The sequence below is a fragment of the Megascapheus bottae genome, chromosome 16 (genome assembly GCF_031878675.1).
Source record: "Megascapheus bottae isolate mThoBot1 chromosome 16, mThoBot2.hap1, whole genome shotgun sequence".
NCBI classification, from domain to species: domain Eukaryota; kingdom Metazoa; phylum Chordata; class Mammalia; order Rodentia; family Geomyidae; genus Megascapheus; species Megascapheus bottae.
The window spans coordinates 2073203-2094815 of NC_143524.1; the positions used below are offsets into that span (position 1 = coordinate 2073203).

The 21613-nt window shown below is 59.9% G+C and overlaps 2 protein-coding genes and 1 long non-coding RNA gene across 3 annotated transcripts; 1 reads left to right on the forward strand and 2 right to left on the reverse strand.

Annotated features, from left to right (window-relative positions):
- Positions 1 to 432: 432 nt before the first annotated feature.
- Positions 433 to 4282, forward strand: LOC150052242 (uncharacterized). The gene is made up of 3 exons (XR_016538112.1): positions 433 to 1194; positions 3306 to 3541; positions 4030 to 4282. It is a non-coding gene; the product is annotated as an uncharacterized LOC150052242 (long non-coding RNA).
- A 7415-nt stretch (positions 4283 to 11697) lies between these two features.
- Mrgprg (MAS related GPR family member G) lies at positions 11698 to 15047 on the reverse strand. Its single transcript, XM_090348624.1, has 2 exons — positions 14992 to 15047; positions 11698 to 12767 (listed from the first exon to the last, which is right to left on the reverse strand). Exon 2 carries the CDS (start codon positions 12733 to 12735, stop codon positions 11698 to 11700), a length of 1038 nt encoding a protein of 345 aa, XP_090204750.1. The 5' UTR covers positions 12736 to 12767; positions 14992 to 15047.
- Positions 15048 to 20452: 5405 nt separating this feature from the next.
- Positions 20453 to 21403, reverse strand: Mrgpre (MAS related GPR family member E). Its single transcript, XM_090348642.1, has one exon. The coding sequence runs from the start codon at positions 21401 to 21403 to the stop codon at positions 20453 to 20455; it is 951 nt and encodes a 316-aa protein (XP_090204768.1).
- Positions 21404 to 21613: the final 210 nt, after the last annotated feature.

The window sequence follows — 21613 nt, forward strand, 5'->3', positions numbered from 1 at the left end:
GACCCCGAGTCCTGGCCCCCGTGCTCCGCCTGACCTCGGGGACACCGGGAGCGGGCGGGGCAGGCAGGCGGCCGGGGCCCTTCCGTGCCTGGACGCCGTCCCTGCCACTCTGCCACCCCAGCAGCCGGCGGCCCACCGGGCCCGGGCCCGGGCCCAGCCCCGCACGCGGGACACAGGCGGGGCGCGGGTGCGGAGCCGCTCCACCTGGCTCTTTAGCGGGCCCTCGGCCCGCCGGTCCCGCGGCACCCTGCTGGCCGGACAGGCAGGCCCGACGCCCCGGGCGGCCCCTGCCCCCGCGCGAAGCCTGCGTGCAGGCGCCGAGGCCTCTTCCGGCCCGGTACTGGTGCGTGGGTCCCAACCCACGGGGGCTCCGTCCCCGGCCCGCCAACCGCTTCCCCCGGCCCCTCCACCGCACCCGCCGGTCACCACGGAGCCGCTCCACGTGGGCAGAGGCTTCCGCGCTGGCTGTGCCAAGACCAGAGCGTCCGTGGGTTGACTAGGCAGTGCCGCTTGAACCGCGCTGCTCTCTCACCAGCCCCCCAGGACCAGCCCTGTGCCCCGCTAGACCCCAAGCCACCTGGCAAGGCTTGGGATGCAGAACCGCGCAGACAAGACGCCCAGAGCCGGCATGGACCGAGAGCTGTCTACCCTTAAGAAGTCGAGAACGAAGCTGGGTGTGGCTGCCAGGAGCCTGGTGCCTGGCAGGGGGCAGGGGGGCAGGGGGTCCCCCCAGCCCGGAGTCCACCGGAAGCTGAGGGAAAAAACAAAGCTCCGCCTCCTGGGGCCCGGTCTCAGGGGCCAGAGTTGGGAAATGGCCACCAGATGCAGGCAATAGGGGCTGGATGGCTGGAAAGAACTCGGAGGGGGCAGAGGGCCGAGGCACCCAGGGAGGTCAAAGGGCACCCACAGTGGCTCCAGGCCCATTGGGTCAGTGGTAACCAGGTGTGGCCCACTAGGGAGAAGCCCCGAGCCACACTCGGGAGAGGTGGTCCCTGACTGCCGGCTCGGCGGCGCCCCCCACCCCCAGCAGTAATGACATATCCCATCCTGTAGACAGGAAACGGCGGCCCGGTCCATAAGGGGCACAGCTGGACGTGAACAGGACCCCTTCTCCTGCCCACAAGACTGACCTGGGTGGGGCTTTGGTGTCCCAGTTCTGAGACCTTACCACAGTGCCTCGCTGGAGAAGGATAGGTAAGTGCCCTCCCTACAGGTGGCAAGCTTAGAGCTTGGGGAGACGTTGCACACACACACACACGCACACGCACGCACGCATGCATGCACGCACCTCGTCACTTGATAGCCAAAGAGACAAAGACACTTGGACACCACATCCCCACCTTTACACAAATGACCTGCTGATGTCCTCACAGCCAGGTCACAGGAGGCGGCCTCTGATGGCTGGCCGGCTGGGAGTGGGCCTGTGGCTCCACCTGCCAGTGTCCTGGCCACAGGCACTGCCCTTGGCCGCTTCTGGCCGGGGACAATGAAGGAAGTCAAGCTTCCCTGTCCAGAGCTCACAGGGATGTGGCTGGAGTAGGGGGAGAGTGGGAAGGAACTGTGCCCCTAGATGGTTCCTTAACCCTTCTCCCTCCTCCTCTCCCTCCTCCCCTCCGCCAGAGAAAGAGCTGTGTCTGCCTACTGGGGTCACCTGCAGGATGGCAGCCTCTCCCTTCCCACCCTGATGCCCTGCCATGGACAGAGCTGGCCTTAGCACTAGCTGCCATTTCACCTCTTCTGTCTCACACACACAAACGTGTGTGCATGCACACACACATATACTCATACTCACAGACTCCTCCCTGGTGTGTGAGTCAAAGTGTCCAGGGCATTGTGGTTCCAAAATAAACAGAACTCTGTCTTGCTGGTAAATGCCCCCTCCACCAGGGGCCAGTTCCATCCCAAGACACACACAGCCTCAGATGGCAAAGGAAGCAGGTACAGTCCTGTGAGCTTCAGATGGGCAGCGTGTGTGGAGCCTGCCGCAGGGGATGAGGCCCAAACCCCTGCAACTCGCTCCTTCCCAGCTCCGCAGGCCACCATCTGAGGTTGAGGTCCCAGGACTCCAGGCCGTAGGAGGTGCTGGGGAAGGAACTTCCCAGACATGGAGACACTTGGGTCAGCCCTCTGCCTCTGTCCGGGCACAGCACTAGCTCTGTGCTTGTTTTGTTTTCTGAAGCAGTTTTCTGCATCTCGCAGTGCAGCCCAGACTGGCCTCTAACTCATAATCCTCTAGCCTCAGCTCTCCTGTGTGTAGTTCTGGGATTACAGGTAGAGGGCTTGCCTAGCATGCAGAAAGACCTGGGTTCGATTCCTCAGTACCATACATAAAGAAAAAGCCAGTAGTGGTGCTGTGGCTCAAGTGGTAGAGCACTAGCCTTGAGAAAAGCCCAAGGACAGTGCTCAGGCTCTGAGTTCATGCCCCAGGACTGGAAAAAAAAAATAAGACTCTTATCATCAATTAACCCCTCAAAAACCAGAAACAGAGGGCCTGGAGTTTGGCCTAGTGGTAGAGTGCTTGCCTAGCATAAATGAAGACCCGGGTTTGATTCCTCTGTACCATATACATAGCAAAAAGCTGGAAGTGGTGCTGAGGCTCAAGTGGTAGAGCTCTAGCCTTGAGAAAGTCCAAGGACAGTGCTCAGGCCCTGAGCTCAAGCCCAAGACTGGCAAAAAAACCCAAAACAAACCCAGAAACAGAACTGTTGCTCAAAGTGGTAGTGCACTAGCCTTTGAGCAGAAGAGCTCAGTGACAGCACCCAGACCTGAGTTTAAGCCCCAGGACTGGTGGGGGAAAAAAAAAGATTTCCTAGACACTAAGTAGATAATTAACTATACAACTTGTGAGAGGGAAAAACTGGGAGAGAGTGAAGGAAGGGCCTGACACTGTTCAAAAAGAAATGTACTCATTACCTGTCTTATATAACTTTAACTCCCCTGTACATCTTTACAATAACAATTTTAAAAATTAAAAAATACTACAAGATGTGTTTGACGCCAAAGGCTCATGACTATAATTTTAGCCACTCAGGAGGCTGAGATCTATGGATTGTGATTCGAAGCCAGACTGTGCAAGGAAGTCCATGAGACTCTTATTCCCAATTAATAAAAGGCCAGAAATAGAGCTGTAGCTTATATGGTAGAGCACCAGCCTTGAGTAGAAAAGGCAAACAAGAGCTTGAGGACTTGGCACCCGCACCCACGTACCCATACATGCACACGTGCTCTCTCTCTCTCTCTCTCTCTCTCTCTCTCTCTCTCTCTCTCTCTCTCTCTCTCTCTCTCTCTCTCTCTCTCTCTCACAGATGGGGACTCTTAGAACTTTCATAAAGTTGCAGTAATCAAGTCAGCTCAGTATTAGTGTTGGCAAAAGAACAGATACCTAGATTAGTGGAACACGACACAGTCCAGGAATATACGGTCCATTGATTTTTGACAAAGATACAAAGATTCCAAAGGCAATGACACGGATAAAGAATAATTCCTTCAACAAATGGTGTTGCAATAACTGGCAGCCTGGTGCAGACAAACAAACCATCAGGTAAACCTCAATACAGCTGTTGGGTCTGAGTAAGCGTCCCCCACATGCCGGTAACTAAAATCATGTCCCTCAGATTGTGGTGGTGTGGGGAAGTGAGGTTTTGGATGTTGGGAGGTGGGGCCTAATGGGAGGCAGTTAGGTCACTGGGGACAGTCCTCAGAGGGGATACTGGGGGTGGGGCCTAGTGGGAGGAAGTGAGGTCATTGGGTCAGGTCCCTGGAAGGGATGCTGGGAGGTGGGGCCTAGTGGAAGGAAGTGACGTCATGGGGTTTGTCCTTAGAGGAAAAGACTGTCACTCTCTGGAGTCTCAGCTACCATGAGGTAAAATGTCAGGAGTCCTTTGCCACACATTCCTCACTAGGCCATGCTGCCTGGTCACAGCCCAGAAAAAAGGGCCGACTAACAACGGGCTAAACCCTCTAAAGCTGTGAGCCCAAAGAAACCCTCCTTTTTAAGCTGATCATCTCTGTTTTCTGTTGCGGTAACAGAAAGCCAATGAACAAACACACCTTACACATTTTGAGAGCAAAAATAACCTCTCCATGGGTTGTGGACCTGAAAGGAAAGGCCTGAAGCTGTGAAGCTCATACAGAGGTGCTGAGAAGGCCTGTGTGGCCGCAGGCCAGGCGGAGACCTGCTCGCCAGAAACACACATGGTGTGTCCTGGAAATGAAAAAACCCTCTCTCTGAAAGACCCCACGAAGAGAAGGAAAACCACTGACACTGGTGGCTCACACCTGCAATCCTCGCTGAGGTCTGAGGATCTCAGTTTGAAGTCGACCCAGGCAGGAAGGTATGAAATTTGTCTTCCATGCACACTCTATTTGTGTTCACTGACTGCAGAGGCACTGACTGCCCCTCTGAGGCAAGAGTCTCAGGTCACACGGATGGCCATGGTGAGTGTGAGTGTGTGCATGTGTGTGTGAGAGAGTGTGTACAATTAATTGGCTCAGGATGGATCTTCCAAGGAGGCAGGCCCTCTTCTCTGCCCACTCTGTGGGTGGAGAACGTGGCTGGGGGGGAGGGGGGAGCCATATGGAAACCAGCTGGACAGGCTCATCTGCCAGTCAGCCCGCACGACCTTGCTTTGTCCTCAAACACCTGACAAGGACGGCTGAGCTGAAGTGAGGCTGCCGGCCACAAGTGAGGGTCGGGTCTCTAATGACAGTCAGATCCCAGGCCCACACACTCTGGCCGCAGGGAGGCCAGTTTGCTGACCAAGTGGGCAGGAGTGGACAGCCCCAAAGCGTCTGATGTTACGTGTCACCTGGGATCAGGCAAAGCAGAGACAGTCCCCCTCCCAGGCTGCCACTGGGGGACACCCAGGCAGGCTGCTCTCTGCAGGGGGTCAGGATGTGGGCCGAGGAGCGTCCAAGGACACGCCCGCCCTCCTTGGAGGTGGTGGTGGGTGACCCACTGCCGCACCTCAGAGTTCAGGACACACGGTGTTCCCAAGCTAACCACTGTCTCTGCGGTTCCCCATCTCTAGTGCCCCCTCGTGTCTGTCCCCTTCTCCTGCCACGTGGACGCTACTTTTCTTTTGCATTCCTAAACCTCTTATTAATAAACATATTTACTCTTCATCAATTTTTCTGCCACCCCTGGCTGATGCCTCCCCCCTCCTCCCCCTCCTCCCTCTCCTTCCCCTCCTCCCTTCCCCCTCCTCCCCCCCCCCCCCATAGCAGAAGCAGCCTTGGGGACTCCAGTCCAAATCATCCCAGATCCTGGTCTGGAGATGAGGCCAAAGAAGGGCAGAGGGGTGGAGGAGAGGGGAGGGGGAGGGGACAGAGCAGGCTGAGAGCTGGGGGTCAGGGAGCCAGGTGCTCGAGTGACAGGATGAGTTACGACTGCCACGGGCTGCCACCTGACTCAGCCAGCCAAGAAGAGAAGTCACCAGCTGGAAGCCAAGACCCAGACGGTGCTAAGGTCACCCTGGAGCTGGGCGGCCTGCAGGCTGGCAAGCCAGGCCTGAGGTGCCCTTGTTCCCGAGAGGGGGGCTGGAGGCCTCCTTGATCCTTCCTGGCCCACAGGATGGGGGGGCTCATGAAATGGGGAGGGTCCAGTGGAGGCCTCGGAACCCACCAGGCCTGCATGCGCCTGCCTGTGGAGGTGTGGTGAGGGGAAGGCAGCCCCCCCCCCGGGTTGGGGGAGCCTTTCAGCTCACCCATCTTCCCAGGCATGGCAAGCCCTGTCCTCTTCAGCAGACTTCAGTCCCATCCCCACAGTCACCCCTAGACCTGCCTCCTGCCATCTCCCAGAGCCCCTGCTCCAGCCATTGCCACACAGTCCATGGAGGAACCTGGACCTCACGATCCCCCACTGGGAGCTCTGGCTGCATTGACAGGACACCAATGTGCCTGCGACCCCCTAGAGCAGGGCACCCCAGTGTGTCTTCCCCCTTCCTGGCTGGGAAGACAAGCTGGAGTACTCAAGGTTTTGTTCAGCCTGATTGCTATTCCTCTCCCCGCTTCCTCCCGGCCAGGAGGGCCAGGAGCCGGTCAGGCCAAAAGGGATATCGAGGAATGGAGCCGAGGTCCCCACAGACAGCATGGGGTCCTGTCCCCCAGGAACGTGATAGGGCTCTGAAGCAGAGGGGCAGGGCAGGTGCCCCCTCTGCTGGCCTCCACTGTGCTCCCGTGGGTGCGACCGGGGCAGGGGGCTCTGACCAGAGCTGCAGAACCTGGCTGGTGCCCCATGTGGGGAGGTCACATCCTAGCCAGGGCCTCTAAGCATGGAAAACACCTCCCAGATATCTGCAACTTCAATGGGTCTACTTGCAATACATATCAGAATGAAGAGTGGTCCTGTCACACACTCACCCGCCACAACCCACACGTGCAAAACATCTTGTGAGTAATATCATTCACAAACAGGGAAACTGAGGCACAGAAGGACCATAGAGACAGGAAGCAGAAACCAAAGCAGAGGAGGACACACAGCTGGGACCCACTTGGGCTGGGACTAAGCCCAAGCTGAGAACACACCCTCACCCTGTCCACCTCACAAGCGTCCAGACCTGCTCCGTGTCACTCCTGAGATATTGGTGTTAGGCAGTGGGCAGAACTGGCAGGCTGGGCCTGGGCTGCACCCGAGCCGCAGGGGTCAAGCTGCTCTGAGACCCCTGCACCTCGGCCTCCAGCCCCTCAGGCTGACCAACCACTCAGGCAGGCTGACGCTCAGCCCCTATCCTCCACGGTCTGCTCAGTCCTCGTGGGAGCAGAGCACAGTGGCCTGGGCCTTGCCCAGAGGGCACCCTAGGGTCCCAGGCTGCACTGAGTGGCGCTGGCTGGACTGGTCAGCAGACATCTCAGCTCCTCTAGGGTGAAGAGACTGGCTCTGCAGCAGTGCTGGCCACCCAGCATCCTCCACTGCAGGTAGAGTTGGGGGCTGCCCCAGGGACAGAGTGGGTCGCCGAGTCAGAAGGCAGCAGGGACACCATGGTCTCAAATCTTGACTCCACCATATCTCAGAAACTGGGGTCCCTAGTTGGGACCTCATCTGACCCAATCAGTTTATCCATCTTCCTGCCCGGAACGCCCTGGCGTGGACCAGCGCATTGTCCCCTCTGGTCCTGGTGGCTTTGTGTTGGGTGACAGCCACACACAGCTGGACCTCTGATCCTCACAGCTGTGTGTATTCTGGGTGGACTCATCTAGGTTGCTGGTGAGAAGCTGAGGATCAGAGAGGCCTGTGAGCCTTCCAAGGGCACACAGCCAGTGGCAGCCACCCTTCCCACCCTGCCCAGACCAGCACTCGGTGAAGAGGCGAAGCTCTGACAGGGCCTCCCCGAGGAGAACCAGAAGGGAGATTGCCGGCCCGGACGCCGGCCTGGGCACTGACTGCAGGGGTGGACACAGACCCACCCCTGAACACCACGCGGTTCTGAGCACCACAGACAGGCGCCCCAGCACGATGGGCAGGCTGTGCCTCACGTGGCTGCAGACTTCCAGTGTGTGTTACATAAATACCAGTGCTGCCGCGAGCCCTCCTGGCCTCTAACGGTGGGGGTGACAGCCCTCACCTCCCCCAGGAGGCCTGCATGCGGCCTTTTGCTCTGTGGTCCTCTTTAGTCCACTGGGGACTCCTTCCCCAGTGCTCTAGTGGAGTCCAGAGAAGCAGTACAGGAGGGGCTGGGCCCTGCCCTCCTGGCTCTGTCCTGTCCAGAGGGGGCTTGGGTCATGGAGGGAAAGAAAGCTCTAGAACTAGGTGGAGCCCATCCTTTCCAAGGAATGAGTCTAAAGAATCAACAAGACCCCTGGTCCTCTCCTGCTGTGCAGGACAGGGGGCAGCAGAGCTGAGCCCCCTCCCACCTTAGGACTCAGGTCCAAGGCCTTCCTCCCCCCACCCCCGGGTGTCTGAACCTGTCAAGAGCCCCCCTGAGAGCTGGGCTCTGCCCCAGGCTCGGCCAGGCTCTGGATGGGATGGGGCTGATCCTACAGCCTCCTGCCCACACCCAATGTCTGGCCAAGAACCCAGTCCCCTTCTGGCAGGTGGGGACCCCTCTGTCATGGCCCAGTTGCCTCTGAGTTCCTCCCACCTCCATTCTGCAGACACAAGATTAGATCAGGAATTTAGAAATAGCCCCTTTCAAGTCCGCTTCTTCAAAAGAGCAACAGTGAAGCAAAACATCTGAAGCAGAGGCTGCTTCAAAGGGGTGAGACAACACCTGCCAGCTCTGCCCCCAGAAGGAGCCACAAGCGCCAGGTGTGCAGGGCAGGGTCTGGGCCCGGGACGCCTCCCGGCCGCCTGCAGCCAGAAGCCCACCCCACACCTGCCACCTGCTTGTCGGGCTCCCACCCAGCTGGTGGTCGTCAGAGGGAGCGCTGCGGCCCAGGGGAACTTGAAGTCAGCAGAAAACTCTGAGTGGCTGCGGGAGGGTCTGGGGGACGAGGGGGGAGGCCGCTCCTCACTGGGCATGGGGGGGTGCCCTGGCCCCACAGGGGCGTCACACTCACCGTGCAGCAGGGCATGCGGGCGCTCGTGGGCTCCTCCACTGGCCTGGTCCTGTCCGCTCGGGGCTCGGGCTCCGAGAGCCAGTCTGGTGGGCGGGCCTTGCCCGGCCCTGGCGCCTCCCTGTGGGCTGCGCTCGGCCAATGGCAGTGCAGCAGCCGCTCCGCCCCCCAGGCCTCTGCCTGAGTCCTGCGTCCTGGCCGCAGACAGGTGTTTCAGGAGGACTCTTCGCCAGGGGCCCAGGAACCACGGCGTGTGTGTGTGGGGGGACCCTGGTGCTCAGGGGGTTAGACCCCACGTCCCGGTGGTGTCCTCTGGCCCCGAGGGCCGTGTCCTTCGGCCCGGCTGGCCGCAGTGGCTTCCCTGCACCCGGCAACCCTGGTGCAGCCGCGCCACGCTGCGGCTGCAGGCTGTGCTGGCTGTGCTGGCTGGGTGGTTACCTAACGCACGGTGCTTCCTTCAGGGACTGCCAGGGGAAGCAGGCAGCGCGTCACCAGCTAGGAGGCCATCCCACGGGTACCCTCACGACCTTCAGGGCTCGTCCTCCCCAGCTGGGGCAAACCTGCAGAGGGGGCTGCAGCCTGGAGACCCCACAAGTGAAAGGCACCCAGAATTCTGGGGCTCTCTGTACTCTGGCGTTACTCTCCATCTGCAGTGATCCGTGTCCTCCCTGCCCCCTTCACCCAGCCTAGCCCAGCTCAGCCTTTCCCTACCCTGTCTTCCTCCCTCCTCAGCCCTGCCCTGCCCTGCCCTGCTCAGCCCTACTCTTTTCTTCCCAGTTCTGCCCTGCCCAGCCCAACCCTGCGCTGCCACAATCAGTAACTCTCAGGCACTCTCGGGGAGCAGCCACTGGGTCTGGGTGGAGAGAGCGACACAGGTGGCTGAGGCTCCTGGACAGCTGCTGGGCAGGCAGGTGGACAGAGATGCTGGGTGTGTGCATAGACCTGCCCCAGGCTCCACAGAGGGCATCTTCGCCCTGGAGCCTGGGCAGGCAGAGTGGGCCTCTGCTCACATGCTGGCCCAGGGCCCTCACAGTGCTGCAGGGAGGAGCTGAGCTGCAGAAGTTTCGCCAGAGGGGATGCAGAAAGACAGCCTGCTCTGACAGCCTGCTCTGACATCCAGGCCCTGTCAGGCCAATCTTGGCCTGGCAGGTTCCGGCTGGAACTAGTTCTGTGCCTGAACTTGTCAAGTCAAAGGGAAGCAGACAACCCCGGAGGCTGCAGCTCAGGCTGGGTGGAGATGCCATGCCATCTCTCTAGGCCTCAGTTTACCCAGCTCACAGCAGCTCAGGCTTGGTGGAGATGCCTTGCCATCTCTCTAGGCCTCGGTTTACCCAGCTCACAGCAGCTCAGGCTTGGTGGAGATGCCTTGCCATCTCTCTAGGCCTCGGTTTACCCAGCTCACAGCGGGTCGAGAGATGGTCTCTGTAGAGAAGGATCTCGTTCATGGCTCCCAGTAGGTCCTCAATTAGACACACAGCTGAGGCAATGCTTTGGGGGTGGGGGCAAGGCCATCATTGTAAGCATCAGCTCTGCCCCGTGCAGCTGTGGAATCTTGGCAGGTCCTCCGGTGCCTCAGTTTCCCCCATGAGAGCACATATGTCACGTGTGGGTAGACAGCATGACACGGTGCTACCTGTGGAATTATGTGGGGGGACAAAGGGAGAGGGGACAGGAGTGGGGTTAAGACAGAAGTTCACGGTGTCCAGCATGAAGAGGCATCAGGAATGGGTGGGGACAGAGAAGAGAAATGGATGGGGTGTGGGGTTATAATGTACTACGAGCCTGTGCAGGAGCCCTGGGTGAAATAGACACGCTCTGAAGACATTTACTGATGGGAGAGTGGAGCGGGGATGGGGATGGAGCAGGGGGCTCTCACTGCCTGCTGGAGAGGTGAGTGGTCTTAGGGTGCAAAGGCCCCCCAGCAGACATTCCAGGCGGTTAGACCCCAGCCTCCTTGGAGCCTTGGACTGTTGGAGGGTGGAGTGTAGGTGGGGAGCTGGCAGTTTTGCTACACAACTGCCAGGACAGCCACTCTGATGCCTCTCCTGTGTGCCTTGGTGGGGCCTTTGAGGACACAGGTCCTGCTGTATAACCCAGACCAGAATTCCGTGTGTGTGTGTGTGTGTGTGTGTGTGTGTGTGTGTGTGTGTGTGTGTTAGAGGACATGGGGCCCCCTGTATAATCCAGACCAGAATTCCACGTGTGTGTGTATGTGTGTGTGTGTGTGTGCCATATGCATGTGTGCATATGTGTATGCACACGTGTGTATGTGTTGTGTGTGTCTGCTGGGATTTGAACTCAAGCTGGTGTCATCCCTCCCGGGAAACATGGGGTGTCTGGCTAGGGTACGGCCAGCTTCTGTTTTCCCTGGTTTATAAGTAGCAAGGCCATTGCTTTCCTATTGGGGAAGACGCAAGTTTATCTGCCAGCGGGGAAGGCAGCGCTTACAATTGACAATGGGTTTATTAAAAGGAACTTCCAGAAGATGCTTCCTAGGAAATACATGAGTGCTAACTTCTTCACCACCCCTCTTTTCCTGTCCGTGGCTTCTTTGTAGAGTTGAGTTGAGCCATGACCCCAGAGGGGCTTTTTCTCTTCTTACAGCAGAGAACATGAAACCGCTCATGCTTCAGGAGCCTGGCTTCTCTCCATCCCCCTTCTCCAATTGCAGGTAAAAGTGGCTGTTAGGTAGGTCCACGGTGGGGGCCTAGGAGTGGCTATGGAGGAGTCCAGGGGGGACAGGGGCCGTGGATTGCTGTGAGAGCCTGTCCAGGGCTCCCTGACATTGCGGGTGGAGGGGGCAGTGACCCTCCGGGCCCTGCTGGGGCTATGTCTGACAAAGCAGCGCCACCTGGTGGTCCCTCCAGGACAGCGGGTGGGAGAGATGGACGGAGAGCTCTTGGTGGCTGCCCCTGGGGTGAGGTGAGTCTCTGGACCCTGGAGAGCTGGGGTGATGTGGGGGGTGAGGGAGGGAGAACCAGCAGTTCAGATGAGACCCTCTGGTGGAAGAGTTGATCGCCAAGGCCACCCCCTCCACCCAAGGGGCTCCTGTCACCTGCCCCAAAGCTGGAGGCCAGGACTCGAAGCTGTTCAGTGCAACTGGGCTGGGTGGAGCGAAGGGAGTAAGACAGGCCTGGCCTGCTTGACACACATCCTATGGCAACCCCAGACCGGAGTCCTCCTTCTCCAGCCCCCTCCCTGGCCTCAATCTCTTGCTCGCCCTGTCCTCGTACATTCGGCACGGGAGAGAGCAAGGCTCTGTCTTCCTGCTCTGTCTGGTCCTGTGCTCCCCATGGCAAGAGCCAAGGGAAGGGAAGGGTCCCCCGGAGTCCCCAGCGGCATCTGATTACAGGTGGGAGGGCAGGCGGGAGGCTGGCCAGCCTCTACGGGTGGGCCATGGGCAGGGGCAGGCGCAGCCAGGCGCCGCTGGGTGTCGTGGCTCAGCGCCCTCTGCAGGACCATCCCCAGCGCCTCTCGCTCCCCCAGCTGCCTCCCCACCAGCAGGTACAGGAGGGGCTTGCAGCTGCTGTCCATGCAGGCCAGCAGCGTGGCCAGCGGGGCCAGGGAGGAGAGCAGGAAGGTCAGGAGCGGCCGCAGGCTCCAGCAGATGGCCAGTGGCAGGCGGCAGACAAGGAGCAGAAGGCTAGAGCTCCAGACAATGCTGTAAAACTTGGGGCGCTGGCTCGGGGTGGTGCAGATGACAAGGATCAGGGTGGCTCCGAAGCCCACACACACCAGGGCCAGCAGCCAGACGATGCTGACCACAGAGTAGCGGAGGCAGGCCAGCCAGCTAGTGCCCGCGGTCAGCAGGCCGCAGGCCCGGGCAGGCAGCAGCACAGCCGGCGGGGCGAGCACCCAGGCCAGCACACAGAGGGCGTGGGAGGTGATCCGGGGGCGATGGCGCTGGTAGCAGGCCAGGCTGAAGAGCCAGCCCTCCAGGCAGAGGCAGGCCAGCAGCCACAGCCCGACCGAGAACCACAGAAAGGTGATCACGAAGGAGAGCGTGCTGTCGGCCGAGCCCCGGAGGAGCCGGGCGCAGGAGAAGCCCGCGTGGCAGGAGAGGAACAGGAGGTCGGCCGCGGCCAGGTTCAGCAGGTAGAGGTTGAGGGCGCCCTTCCTGATGTGGAAAGCGAAGTTCCAGAGCAGGAGCGCGTTGCCCAGGGCACCCGCCACGCTGAGGGCCAGGGTGGTATAGAAGGCGGCGCTGTTGAAGGTTGCCCAGGGGTGGAGGACATTCGTCATCCTGGCCGGCCCAGGGTGCGCTCTGGGTGACCCTGCAAAAGAGGGGACAGATGCTCGGTGCCAGCATCACTGCAGGGGAACGCAGGGAGCAGGAGTGGGGGTGGGGGGCAGTGGGGACTCTCTGCCCGGTGCTCAGCTCCCTAGCCCCTCAGTTGGTCTGCCTGGTGCCCCCACGGCTGTGAGGGACGGTTCCCATGCTCCTGGCTGAATGGACCGAGGTGCACAGATTCCCTGGGGACTGCCAGGCAGAGCTCCCCGGGAAGGGTGTGGGGTCATCCACACAGGGGAGGGGCTCTCTGAGGGGCTCCCACCCACCCCTGAGGATCTCTAGCAGGTGAAGACCTGGCACCCAGTGTGGGGCCCAGGATGGGCAGAGACGCCCTGGAGGATGCTGGGAAGGGGAGGGGGAGGGGGGCCTGGGAGGGGGGGGCCCAGCTTCCCCCACCACTGCCAGCCCTGGGCAAGGCCCTCGCTCCAGCAGGAAAACCACTCTAGAGACGCTGGAGAGGTGTGGCAGGGCCTGGGTCCCGTGCTAGAGAAGTGTACATGAGCACTGGTGGCTGCTGGGAGTCCCCAGGGGAAATGCTGGCCCCTGCCATCCATGGATGTTTCCAGAACAGCAGCCCACCTCAGGATACTGCTTTGGGTCTGCTGGGAGGCAGCACGACTCAGGCCCTGGGGTCAGAGGGGCTGCAGAGGCAAAGCAACTGGAGGGGATGGGGAGATGGGAGGGAGGGAGGGAGGCAGGAAGGGAGGGAAGGAGGGAGGGAGGGAGGCAGAGACAGAGAAGAGAGAGGTGGGGTGTAGGCATATTTGTCACATTTCAAGTTGACAGCCTTCATCTTGGGACACCTGCAGGCAAGGCCTGGCCACAGTCACCCATTTTTACCTACCCCCGGCCCCAACTGCGTCAACAACATGAGGTCACCTCGGTCCCGGGGCTCATTCCCGGTCATTTCTAGTGTCCAGACGCAAGGTGCCACATTTGACTATGCACCCCAATTCAGAGTGCTTCCCCTGGTTATGGGCTGGCTGCAGAATGGATTGTCTTGGCTAAGCGCCGGATATAGGATGTTTTCCTGGTGATAAGCCAGCAGAGGATGTTTGGCCCTGCCTGGCTGGTATCTCCATTGTCCAGCTGCAATCACAGAGATTTCCAGTTCCCAGCCCCTTCCCTGCTCCTCAACCCCCTGCTCCCTTGCCTGAGAGCACTTTTCTCTTCTCCGTCCCGCAGGAGATTGGCCTGTCTGCTTTGGACATTAAATCTTGCTCGTTTCAACGTGACTTGTATCTGTGTGGCTTTCTGGGTGGGTGCTTACCTGGAGATACTAAGAGATGAGGGAAAAATAAGAAAGAAAGAGGAAGGGCTGGAGGGGGAAAGGGGGAGAGAGGCGAATGGGGAAGGGGGATGGAGAGAGTGGGGAAAAAGAAGGAAGAAAAAGGCGAGAGAAGCGGTGGCTCACACCTGTAACACTAGGTACCCAGGAGACTGAGATTGGACGATCTTGGTTTGAACTTAGCCAGGGTAGAAAACTCTGTTAGACTCTTATTCTCAATAAACTATTCCAAAAAGCCAGAAGTGGAGCTGTGGCTCAAATGGTAGAGTGCTAGTCTTGAGCCAAAAACTCAGGGACAGTGTCCACGCCCTGAGTTCAAGCTCCAGGACTAGCAAAAAAAAAAAAAAAAAAAAAAAAAAAAGGGTGGGGAGAGAGGAGACTCGGGATGGGTGGGATAGCAATAGAGATGGAGACAGGAGCAGAGAAACAGAATGAGCGAGACAGAGGGGTAAGAGAGAAGTGGCGTCAGAGACAGGTCAAACGCAGAAGCCCTTGCGTCTTCATCCCCACCTCTCCTTGGGCTGAGAAGCCCTGGACTGCCCTCGCCAGCTCGGCCCAGGCCCCGAGCCTCTGATCCACTGTGTCCTGCACCTGTGCTCCAGCCTCCTCAGCATTCTCACGAGGCTGAGATGACCTCCTGGCCGGCTGGCAGTCGGGTCTGGGAGCTGGACGCTGGTGTCATGGTGGTGACAGGGGACAGATCTCTCTCCTATCTGGATCTCAGTTTCCCCAGGGCACACAGGGGGCTAACTGGACCCTGCACAGAGGCTGGGCGAGGCTGGGTGAAGCTGGCACAGGGCAGGGCTCTGGTGGGGTGGGGAGGGTCCCACGGTGGGCTCAAAATGGAGACCCCAGTTGCTACCATAGCAGACCCAGAGCTTTACACCAGCAGTTGCCCAGGCCCCCTTCCTCCACCCACCTTGCGCACTGGGTCCCTCTCCGAGGTCCTGCGAGCTGCCCTGTCCACCTGAGAGTCCAGCCAAGAGCAGAGGCGCCTGCAGGAGTGTGGGAAGTCGGAGGGGCAGGAACAAGTGTCTCTGTGGCTGCCAGGGCAGTTTGTCCCCAGTTTTCTGTCTGCAGTCCCTGCCTGGGGGTCTTCCAGGGCCCCAAATCCTGCAGTGTCTCCTGGGGCTTGGCTGGCTGGACCCAGTGTCCAGCTGCCAGTTCCCTAGAACTGGGAGGGTGTGGTAAAGAGCTTATGTTGTCACTGATAGTGTGGGCTGCCCTTTCCTTCCTCCTCGCCCATCAGGGAGGGAAAATTGAGAAGCACAGCATGCCACGTATTCTAGGATGATATTGAGACAGAGAGACAGATTCAAGAAAGCGCAGCGCAGCACAGCAACAGATTGGGATTTAGTGCTAGAACGTGGTCCTTGGCGACTGTAGGACCAAGCAGATGCTGCAGTCTGGCCAGAAAGGAACATATGGATACCCACGTGTGCCCGGGGCCACGCGAGCCCTGCTGGACAGGATGCACTTGCTTCGTCCTCACAGGACATCGCCCGTCCCTGCAGGTGAGAGGAGGTCAGGAAGCTGAGCAGGAAAGGCGCCTGCGGGCACTCAGGGCAGTTCGCTCAGCGTGGCCAGGCACCTGCACCCCCACCCTCCTGGGGGGCTCTTTCGGTGTTCCATGGGTCCTTCATTTACTTGTGAGGGTGATACACAGAGGAGTTATGGTTACACATGGAAGGCAGTGAGTACATTTCTTCTTGAACACTGTTACTCCCTCCCACATTTTTCTACCACTTTCCCTCCTCCCCATCCCCTGCCCACTTGCCCTTCTTCTGAAATGTGCCCTGACCCCTGTGGGCTCAGCACCAGGCCTGGGGCCGGGGATGAGGAGCTGTCCGCCTTCTAAGTAGAGCTCACTGTAGCAAGAGAGGCACATGCATGCACATGCATGTACACACATGTTCGCGCCCACACGTAGATACACGCAGGCAGCACATGCATGCACACGCAGACGCCCACATAGACACACATGGTCATGTGCACATACACACAGAAGCACGCATGTGCATGCCCACGCACAGATGTGCACACGGGCACACATGGATAGAGAGCACACATGCACATGAGAACAGTACCAAGTCCTGCCCTGCCCCCACCCCTGAGGACCCACGCCAAGGACTTAGCCTCTTTCCTACAAAGACCCACGACATTCATTCGGGTTTCCACATGTGGCCAGAAGTGGCTACGTGAAGCCCAGCACTGGTGGTTCACAGCTGAAATCGTATCATCGGGAGGATGGGATAGGAGAATCACAGTTTAAAGTGAGCCTGTGCAAGCAAGTCTCGGATTAAGCATGAAAAAGCTGGAAGTGGAGCTTTGCCTCAAGTATAGAGTGCCCTCCTTGAGTAAAAAAGCTGAGGAACCTTCCCGGAGTTCATGTCCCGTGCCTGGCACACACAAAAATGGCTGTGTGTCTGTGGCCCGGACGGACAGACTCTGTGACTGCCATGTGGCTCCTGGAGTCCGCTGCTGCAGCAGAGCCAAGTGCTCTGTTCTGAATAAGCTCTTCATTCCGCATTGGGTTGGCAAATGCCAGGACATGGCAGAGAAATACTGACTGAGACCACGCAGCCTCCAGCCCGCAGGTGAGGGTCCTGGGCAGGATGAGTTGGTGGATGCCAGCTGGTTGGAGTGCCCGCCCTGCATCTCTCTGAGCCTCTCACTATTGGCATGGTTCTGCCTAGCATACTTCTACCCACCTGGAGGCCAGGTACCGTCGTCGGGGCCGCGATCGGGCTCCCTCGTGACACTCCTTGGGCCATACAGACATTGCTCGTGTCTCTCGTGCTCAGGGCCTTTGCTTCTGCCCATCCTCCAAAGTATCGAGAACCTCGCAGCCCTTCTCTTGCAGATGAGATGGCCACCACGTGGCCCAGACCACGGGAAAGAAGTTTTCCACACATCCAGCGGAAGCACACTGATGACGTGGAGAAATAGAGGCCTCTGGCAAAGGAGACCACAGAGTCCACGGATGTCCACAGCCGGGGGTGGACTAACCCCATCTGTGCTGGATGGTGGGGAGGCCAAGGCTGTGGGCACCTCTCACCTGCTGTCCAGTGGGCCACCAGGCCACTCAGGCCACAGGTCCTGAGTCAGGGCTGCCCCTGGTGCTGGGAAGCGCTTAAAACCATTCAGCCACTGGAGGGCAGCGGCCGGGGCCTGCGGGTTCACCGGGCCCCTGTCTATGGCTTTGACATGCTGTTCTTTCCCTCACCAGCCCGGGGCCTGCAAGCTCTGTGGCAAGGGCAGTGTGTGTCCTGCATGTGGCCACCCTGGCACACGGCTGTGGGGTGGGTGGCCCATTACTGCCAGCCACAGGGGGTTTCCACAGGCCACGCCGAGCCTGGGCACCTCTGGGGGTGGCAGCGGGCTCACTCTGTGGCCAGGCAGGGCCTGCAGGAGGCCCTCCTGCCATTGTTCCTCCATGACACGAGGCCTCTGAACGTGGCCCAGCCTCGGTGGCACAGATAACCAACACCCCTGGTTCCTGAGCGAAACTGGTACAGGGGCCTCCGAAGCTCTGACACCCTCCTACCTCTCAGCTGACGGTGAGGTGATGGACGGCTTTCGGGACAGGTGGACACAGGTCTCCCTGCAGGACCCCTCTCTGCACACCACACAGGGAGGTGTGTGTGTGGGGTGGAGGGAATCTCCTGCCACAGGTAGGGCGGATGGTTTAGCGGTTGTCATGGTAACTGGGCCCCAGCAGTCCAGGGCATACTTTGTGTTGGATGAATAAGGCCAGTGGCTGTCCTTCTTCCTGCCCCTTATAGCGAGGCCCATCCTCCCTGTGACCAGCGAGGCATCCACTGGGGGAGTCCCAGCTGTGGTGGACACTGCACACTGCTGGGGACTGCTGCTCTACCATGTGTGCGTGCACATACGTGTGTGTGTGTGTGTGTGTGTGTGTGTGTGTGTGTGCGCGCGCACATGAACTCACACACGCCTGTCCGCCCACGAGCTTCATTTCAGCTCCCTTCCAGGGCTCTGACAGAAAACCCAGAGGTGACTTTTTGTTTCTTTGTCTTTTGTTTTGCTCCAGCACTGGGGCTTGAACTGAAGGCCTCGTGCTCTCACGTGGCCTTTTCAACCAAGCCTGGTGCTCTGCTACTTGAGAAACAGCTCCACAGCCAGCTTTCTGGTGGTTAATTAGAAATGGGTGTTTCACACTTTCCTACCCAGGCTAGCTTGGAACTGTGTGACCCTCAGAACGCAGCCTCCTGAGTAGCTGGGATTATAGGTGTGAGCCACCAGCCCTCCGTTTAGGACACAATAATTTTAAAGAACAGTACTTCATCAAAATAACCGAGCCCCAAGCACTTTATTGACCACGTAGAAGAACTGGGGAAGAAGACAGCCGAGCAGAGCCCGGGGGCCTGGCTATCCTCACATCCTCAGAGTCTGCCGCAGCCCGGCATGGTGATGGGACTCTGGGTCAGAAGGGAAGGACCTGGGCTGAGAGGGAAAGGCAGGACTTGTGCAATGCTGTGAAACCGAGTGGGGCTCCCCCTCCAGGCTGAGGCCCGGCTGTGCTTCTCATGGCTGACCGCCAGCCACGCCCCATGGTGGACACAGGGCCCAGCAAAACCCAAGCTCCACACTGGCACCCAGCAAGGCATGGTGGCCACGGGTGGTGAAGGCATTGTCCTGCCCCCGTGAACACAGGCTGGAGACCCACGGTGGGAAGGACCAGGTCACAGTGGCTTCTTAAAGGTGTGGCTGTGGCCCAGGGAACTCTGTCCTGCCACAGCAGCCCCAGTGGGTCCTGGGCCTGAGGGAGGGGGTGGAGACCCCTGGCCGATATCTGTGTGTTGTGAACTTGATGCTGGAGTGTCCAGACATGATAAAATCCTACTGGGACTTGTTTTGTAGCCCTTAGTCTACAGATGAGGAAGCAGAGACACGAGTGGGGGCCGTGTAACTTGCCGTGGTACCCAGAGGAGGGGAGCTCTGGAGCCCAGGCCCCCAGGCTGTGAGTCGAGGAATCTGCATGCACAGGCTTGCCCACCACTGGGGTGAAGCTGTTTCTTTTGGAGGCCCCTCCACAGCGAGACCCACTCCTGAAGAGGCTGCAGGCAGGGAGCTGTCCAGTGCTGAGGGTCTGGGCCCTGCCCTGCAGTCCATGGCTGTGGGCTGGGAGCAGCGACACACAGGACATAGGCAGGGATGCTCTCCCCCTCTTCTCCCCACCACAAGTGCCTCACCTAGAGATATGGTCACCACCAGCTAAGTCACATGAGCGAAACCCAAGCCTGTACACCTAGGACAAGGGCCCGAATGACAATGGTGCACAATTGCTCTGGAAGCCCACCTATGAGGCCTCCAATCTCCCTCGAGTGTGGACCCCGGAATGTGGACCCCAGAATGTGGACCCCAGAATGTGGACCCTGGAGTGTGGACCCTGGAGTGAGGACCCCGGAGTGTGGACTCTGGAGTGTGGACCCCGGAATGTGGACCCCAGAGTGTGGACCCCGGAATGTGGACCCTGGAGTGTAGACCCCGGAGTGAGGACCCCGGAGTGTGGACCCTGGAGTGTGGACCCCGGAATGTGGACCCCGGAATGTGGACCCTGGAGTGTGGACCCTGGAGTGTGGACCCCAGAATGTGGACCCCGGAATGTGGACTCTGGAGTGTGGACCCCGGAGTGTGGACCCTGGAGTGTGGACCCTGGAGTGTGGACTCCGGAGTGTGGACCCTGGAGTGTAGAACCCTGAATGTGGACCCTGGCGTGTGGACTCTGGAGTGTGGACCCCGGAGTGTGGACCCCGGAATGTGGACCCTGGAGTGTAGACCCCTGAATGTGGACCCCAGAATGTGGACCCTGGAATGTGGACCCCGGAATGTGGACCCTGGAGTGTGGACCCCGGATAGCTCAGGAATTCAGTGGGCTGCTTTTCCTATGGTGGGCTATGGGCTGCCTCTGCTGGTGGCCCATGGAGGGGGTAGGGAGCCAGGCATACTCTCCCTGCTGGCCCTGGCATAGGAGATGGAGTCTGGAGGACTTTTTTTTTTCCCCTGTGACCCAGTCACCCAGGGCTCCCTGAGTCTCACTCCCCTATGCCTAGGTGAGCCTCCAGTTTTAGGGCTATTCTGATTTGCACGTGGGGTCCGAGCAGCCACGGGGGCACCCCGTGCCCGTGTGGGGGGGGCTGGGCCTCTCCCTACCTGGTGTCTGGCCTGCTCATCAGGCTGTGGGAGCCATGCTCAGTTCCTGTGTTTGAGAAAGAGCCCGGAGATTTCCCTAAAAGACGTCTCCCCAGAAACCTGCTGGGGCCACAGCTTGTGACACTGGGCAAACTCATCAGCCCAAACCCCCTTTTGACGCCATCCCTTCCCCACGGTGGGCTGTGGCCAGGATCCACGGGGCCTCAGGCGGTGATGTCCACCAGGCCGTGGCGGGAGGCCTCCCTCCAGGCCCCCAGCTCTGCTTCATCCCCCAGTGCCCGCTGGAGCATGAGCCGGAGGGGATCTCGAGGGCCCCGGCCGTGGGCGCCGCCCAGGCAGAAGTAGACGGCAGGCTTGCTGGCGCTGTGCACGGCGGCCGTGAGGAAGCTGAAATGGTAGAAATGGGGAGGGATGTGCCAGTGCAGGCTCAGGGACAGCCAGTAGATGCCGAAGGGCAGGCCGCAGAAGAGGAAGAGGAGGGTGGCCAGCAGGACCAGGGCGGGGAAGCCGCGGGGCTGGGGGCGCTGGGGACCCCGGGGACCCCGCTCCAGCCACAGCAGCAGGAGCAGGCTGCTCCCGCACAGGGCGCAGCAGAGCACGGCCAGCAGGGCGCCCACCACCACCCACAGCGTCCCGCACAGCTGGCGGCGCGGCTCCCCGAAGACCCGGGTGCAGCTGCCACTGAGCAGCAGGTCCAGCAGCAGGCAGAGCGCCCAGGTGAAGGCGCACACGCCCGTGGTGAGGTAGCGGGGCCGGCGGCACAGGTACCAGGCCGGGAAGAGCGCATCCAGACACTGATCCGTGCTAATGGCCGCCAGCAGGCCCAGGCCCACGATGTAACAGAAAAACCGCAGCATGGCCAGAGCGGTCTGGACAAAGTCCGGGAAGTCCAGCCGGCCCGGCAGCAAGTCGGGGACCACGGCCACCATGTGGCAGGCCAGGAAAATGAGGTCGGCACAGGCCACGTCCAGGAGGTAGATGGAGAAGGGGTTCCGGTAGACATGGCGGCCGAGAAGCCACAGCACCACCCCGTTCCCCAGCAGGCCCCCCAGGCTGACGACCTCCGTGAGGGACAGAATTGCCAGGTTAAAAGCCATGTCCGCCTCCTGGCTGTGGGTGGACTCCGCGGGCGTGCCTCCATTTCCCCCTTCCATCATGGACGCAGAACGTGGTCTGGAGACTCAGGGTGGGGGGGGCGACGGCTGCTCTGCTGAGTTGGTCCTGGGGTCCCCTGCGGTACAAGGACGGCTGAGTCTCGTGCCCAGAAGCCCACGACCCTGCCCACACCAGAGGAGATGCGCACAGAGGGCGGTGCCACCTGCCTGCCGCCCACCCTGCCACCCGACCCAGCGGGCCTTCCTGTG

What these genes read in the sequence shown, in the direction of transcription:
- Mrgpre (XM_090348642.1), bottom strand. Translation starts at nt 21,403, where the DNA reads ATGGAAGGGGGAAATGGAGGCACGCCCGCGGAGTCCACCCACAGCCAG.
- Mrgprg (XM_090348624.1), bottom strand. Translation starts at nt 12,735, where the DNA reads ATGACGAATGTCCTCCACCCCTGGGCAACCTTCAACAGCGCCGCCTTC.